A 4883-nucleotide genomic window follows, 5' to 3' on the forward strand; every position below is an offset into this window, starting at 1 on the left:
TAGAATCACTTGCAAAATACCATCCGTCTTACAAATACCCATCCAAATAAGACTCCTTAATATTTTGGGAGATATTTCACTTACCAGACACAGAGAACACATAATATAATAGCACTGGAAAGTATTTACATTTTTCACATCTTAAATATAACATAGTGTCTGCTTTAAAAGGTAGATTTTCAGTAGCCTTCAGCTCTGGTGTGTCTTAGATTAGTTCTTGAATAGCTGTAAAAACAACACATTGTTAGTAAGGATGTAAAATGAGGATGTCTGCAATGGTTTGTGAAGTGTCAGAAAGCACCCAGGAGGAATGAACTCTGCTTACCATTTGCATTAGATTTGCAAAGCTCTTCAAAAATTCTTTGGGGGTTTTCTTCTCATAAGATTCACATGTAGACTCACACTGCTGGAAGATAAAGAGAATCATGGTACTTCCAAACAGCACATCACAATCCTAAATCAAATATCAAGTTTTCTCACTGAAAAATCACTAGGGTTGTGATCAATGCCTTTTCTAGCTGGAAAGTTGTTGACACAAACTCTTTCAAAAGGGGAGGAAATTAGTAATGACACCTTTCATTCACATTTTTTGCTATGATCCATGGCCTTCTGCCAGTACATTCTATGGTTGCCAAGTACATGTATGCGACTTTTTAGGGTTACAGGGAATGCTTCTCCCAAAAGTGCAGAAATTGAACTTCTAAATTTCCAAAGTAATGAAAGGCAGATTGCTTTTTCTAACAGATTTGATTTCTACAATTCCACCATTGCCGAGAGCATCTGCTATAGAAAGTAAGGAGCAATGATCACAATTATGGGCACTGTGAGGAAATCCTACCTCTCCAGGGTCTCTGTAGGTCAATTTGCTCACGATTCTGATGGTTTTGTTAAACTGAGCATTTTCTTGGCTGTTTGCTGGTTGTAATTTCTTGATGCCTTTCTTGAAGCAGGTCACAGCTGTGTACAGACATCCCTCCTAGGGCAGAAGAAGAAGGAGCTGTTTTAAAGCCAGTGTTGCAGCACTTTTTCCTGCACATGTTAGGTTGTGGTCCATATGCAGAAGAAAGTATGCAGGATATTAACTGAGAATATGCAAATGTACCTTCTTTTATTAAGTTAGTTTTAGATGTGCAGGTGATAGCAAAGCTTTACTTTGGCTGTTCTTGCCTAATTATTTATTTCCTAGCTAAATGAATTCCCCCTGGCTGTTAATCATGACAGCATTTGAAAGAAGACAGTCCTGAAGAGTACATCAGTTACGTGTAGTAGGTTTTCACCTACTAAAGCACAAGCATTTTATTTTTAAAAAATTACAAATATCTCTCAGTGCTACATATGGGAATAGACTTCATTTGTTCCTGATTTTTGTGCCCATGCTTATAATGCCTAGTTAATAATTAGAACTGACACAGAGCTGCGGGTTTTCAAATACTATTTGAATATTCTTACATGGATAGCATCAAAAATTACACAAAAACTAACCCCAAAACTAACCTAACAGTCAACTGAGAAAGAAAAGCAATATTTACTGAAGTCAATTGAAGTTGCTTTCTGTGTTCCAAAGAAGGAAGTTGCTGATTACACATATTAGAAAGGGTTTAAAGCCATCATCCTTGGTTTGCATACCAGCTTCTGCCCAAGCTGAGTCTTGTGTGCTTTATGAGATGTCACTGCAGTTTACCCCTTGGGCGAGGATTTGCCTTCATGGATGTTGCTCACTGCAAATTTTACTAGCAAGATTCTGTGTTGGTCACATAAAGCATTTTATTTTCTTTAGAAGCCACATGTTTATGTTTCAAGCATCCTTACCGTAACTGGCCTTGCTTACTGGAAAAAAACACTACTCGTCTTTTAAAGAGATAAATTTTCCAGCTGAAACTGAAAACATTTTCAGTCCCGTCCGTGCTGAGCTGAGAAACCAGCATTTCTCATCTGTGCTGCCTTTTCTGTTTTGCTGAGCTGTCACTTAGAGCTGAGGCAGCCAACGATCAGGGCACTGCAAGGATTTTGGGGTCTGGCGTGTTTTCATGGGCTGAGCACTTGGGGGATGAAGCTTGAAGGAGCACAGACCACTGGAAATGTCTGAGGGGGGCTAGAAATTGGTAAAATATTTGTCTCAGAGGCAGTTGGCAGCAGTACTCTGCATCTGACTCAGACTAGCTGTACAGATGAGCCCGTAGAGCCCTCGCTTCCGGAACTGGTGATCAGTGGGGTGAGATACAAATCCGGGGCACATCAGCGTTGTGCCAGTTCAGCTGCAGTGCCAGTCACCAGCAAGAGAGCTCATTTCCCCTCCTGGCTGGAATCACCTCGGCCTTAACACTGCTTTTTCAGCCTCAGCCTCTTTTCCCTTGAATTGATGTCCTCTACCCTCTCTTTATTCAAAGGAAACGATACTTCATTGGTAAGGGTAGAAGGTAATTGTGTGAGATTGAATTGAGGCTAACAGTCCACACAAAGGAACCTCAAGGAAGCCAAAACAGATCAGGATAAACCACCTAATTCTGGATGTTATAATAGGTAGTTTTCTCATTGAATATTCAAGACCAAATCCAAATCTGGCATGAGCAAGTTAAAATAAAAAGAATTTCAAATATTTTAGTATATGAAATGCAGTTATGGGAGTGACTTTTTATTAAATTGAGTTTCACTAGGCTGTGATGGCACCTGATGACCCTGAGTGCCAGTTTGGCACACTGTGATACATATTTTAGTCACCCTGTAGAATGAAAAGTTTCTTGATTTGGTTGCTGGTGGTAATTACTATTAGCGCATTAATGTTTTCTACATGTTTTTCATTGGAAGCTGAACCTGTATCAACTTAATACCTACTAAATACGTGAGTTCTCTTTCTTCTCTTGTATTCAGAGGAGGCACTTAGGACCTCCCAGAATCAGACAGTGAAACCATAAGCTGCAAGTGAGCTGTCGTTTTCCTTCCTGAGGTGAGCATGACTTTTTTTAAGAAAAAAACCCCAACAACCTCATTAAGCAATTAGTCACAAGTTGTATTTACTTTGTTTCAGAGGCAGTGGCAAACACTGGAGTAAAATGACAGCTAATAATCTCTTCCTTTTCACTTTGACACCACAAGTTAGAGAATTTTAGTGGAAAAAGCCCAGCAATGAATTTGTGTGCTCCAGCTGTTTCTAGCAATTCAAAGGAATGTATCTGGTTTGGTCATGCTTCTGTATATTTTTTGGCAAGTTAAACATGTGTCCAGCTGTAAAGCCTAGGAGGACGCTAACAAAAACCTGTGTGAAATGAGGTGAGCTTTTTTTTTCCTTTCTTCTTGTAGCTGCTTTGCAAGGGAGTTTAGAATCCTGAGTAGGTAACATTTTAAGAATGCCTACAGTTTTACAGCGTAGTAATGCACGGTGATCGCATATATATGTCAGTCAAAATTGTTTGTGCTACAAAATAGGGCTCAAAGATTTAAGACAGCTGATAACACAAGTATAATATTAGATAGCCACATGTTGCTCTAGACCTCAGTTGCATGTTGAGGGATTGACAAAGTACGATGCATTTACCCTCTATGTTTTTAAGACATAATTTTACTATGATTAGCATTTAAATTCACGGTACGTCCTGCCTCCTACCACTTCTGAGAGTGCACACACTTGGTGACTCACTGTATATAAGAAGATCTTAACCTTGGAAGATGCAAAATATCAGCACTAAATAATGTATAAATAAGTATCTGTATTATAAAGGGATTCACAGGGAGCTGCTTTTGTATTTTTAACTAGTTATAAACTGAAGAGAATATTTGCAGGTGCAGTTTTGTCTTCCCATTGGTAGCACAACATCTGCTCAAATAGAGAGAGCAGTGTGACTGCACATGAGAGGAGGCACTCAGTGACATTGCCTTGCAGTGCCACTCTTGCCATTTGGCTGCAGTGGAAGGCGAGAGGGGCAGCTCAGCCATGCTGGAGCTCATGGCAGTGGAGGCACTTGCACTCCAAATACCTGCATTCCCAAAAGCACTGCTGCTCATCTGGCTCTTGTATGAATCCTTACTCTTATAGCACTGTTTCTTAGTTAAATGGACTGTGTGCAACTCCAGATCTGTTGGTGGGTTATGATACACATACAACAGCAAAATAGTAATTGTAATGTCAAAATATAAACACTTCTGCCATTAAATATCCAGAAAAAGGAACTTTAAAAAATATTTTCTTACTCAGTCTAGCTTGTATTAAGAGTACTAGGTCAGAGATGTGGAGAAGACACATTCCATTTGTCAATGGAATAAACCAGTACAAAATCAAAATTATGTAATTATGAAAAAATGTTAAAGCAGTCTCACCATAGGGTTTTCTGGTGTATGCAGCAATTCAGCATCCTAAGATAAAACAAATCTAAGTTAGAAAAGTTTTAACATTTGAAAGTGATGTCCCTCACAAGATATGTACTAAGCAATACATAATGTTTGAAAGTAATTTCAGTATTATGACAAATACCATCACTTACCTTATCTTTCACCATAGTTTCTAACTGTTTAATTTTCTGGTGAATCTGTCTATATTTTACTGTTCTGGGTGAAGTTGCCGTCAGCACCATGGTGGAGCAGAAGAAAAGCATGCAGAGAATAATCATCCTCTTCATCCTGATGAGTAGTATTTTAAAATGTGCCGGGAGCAGAGTTGTGCTGTTCAAGTGAAACACTCCAGTTTGAGCTGTGCTCAGGTAAGCTCGGCACCTACCTATATATTGCTCCCTGCTGGAGATGGAGAACCCACCCATTTCAGTTTGGAAAGCTTTGTAGAATGGATTAATGAGTAACCCTTTTTTCTTTTCCACTGGCTAGGTGCAAGTACGCGAGCTTGTGCGTGGGGGGGGCAGGGATTGATGGAGTGAAAGAAAATGTGCCCCATCTGC

The 4883-nt window shown here is 39.4% G+C and overlaps 1 protein-coding gene across 1 annotated transcript; it reads right to left on the bottom strand.

The window, feature by feature from the left end:
- Positions 1 to 210: 210 nt before the first annotated feature.
- On the bottom strand, positions 211 to 4669 carry IL21 (interleukin 21). Its single transcript, XM_063415463.1, has 5 exons — positions 4476 to 4669; positions 4312 to 4347; positions 839 to 976; positions 326 to 406; positions 211 to 225 (listed from the first exon to the last, which is right to left on the bottom strand). The coding sequence occupies exons 1-5, from the start codon at positions 4608 to 4610 to the stop codon at positions 211 to 213; spliced, it is 405 nt and encodes a 134-aa protein (XP_063271533.1). The 5' UTR covers positions 4611 to 4669.
- Positions 4670 to 4883: the final 214 nt, after the last annotated feature.

Source organism: Prinia subflava, chromosome 18, assembly GCF_021018805.1.
Source record: "Prinia subflava isolate CZ2003 ecotype Zambia chromosome 18, Cam_Psub_1.2, whole genome shotgun sequence".
NCBI classification, from domain to species: Eukaryota; Metazoa; Chordata; class Aves; order Passeriformes; family Cisticolidae; genus Prinia; species Prinia subflava.

Coding starts and splice junctions, on each gene's coding strand:
- IL21 (XM_063415463.1), bottom strand. CDS start 4,610: ATGAAGAGGATGATTATTCTCTGCATGCTTTTCTTCTGCTCCACCATG. Junction 4,348..4,475: donor AAACTATGGTGAAAGATAAG/GTAAGTGATGGT, acceptor GTTTTATCTTAG/GATGCTGAATTGCTGCATAC. Junction 407..838: donor CCTACAGAGACCCTGGAGAG/GTAGGATTTCCT, acceptor TTTATCTTCCAG/CAGTGTGAGTCTACATGTGA.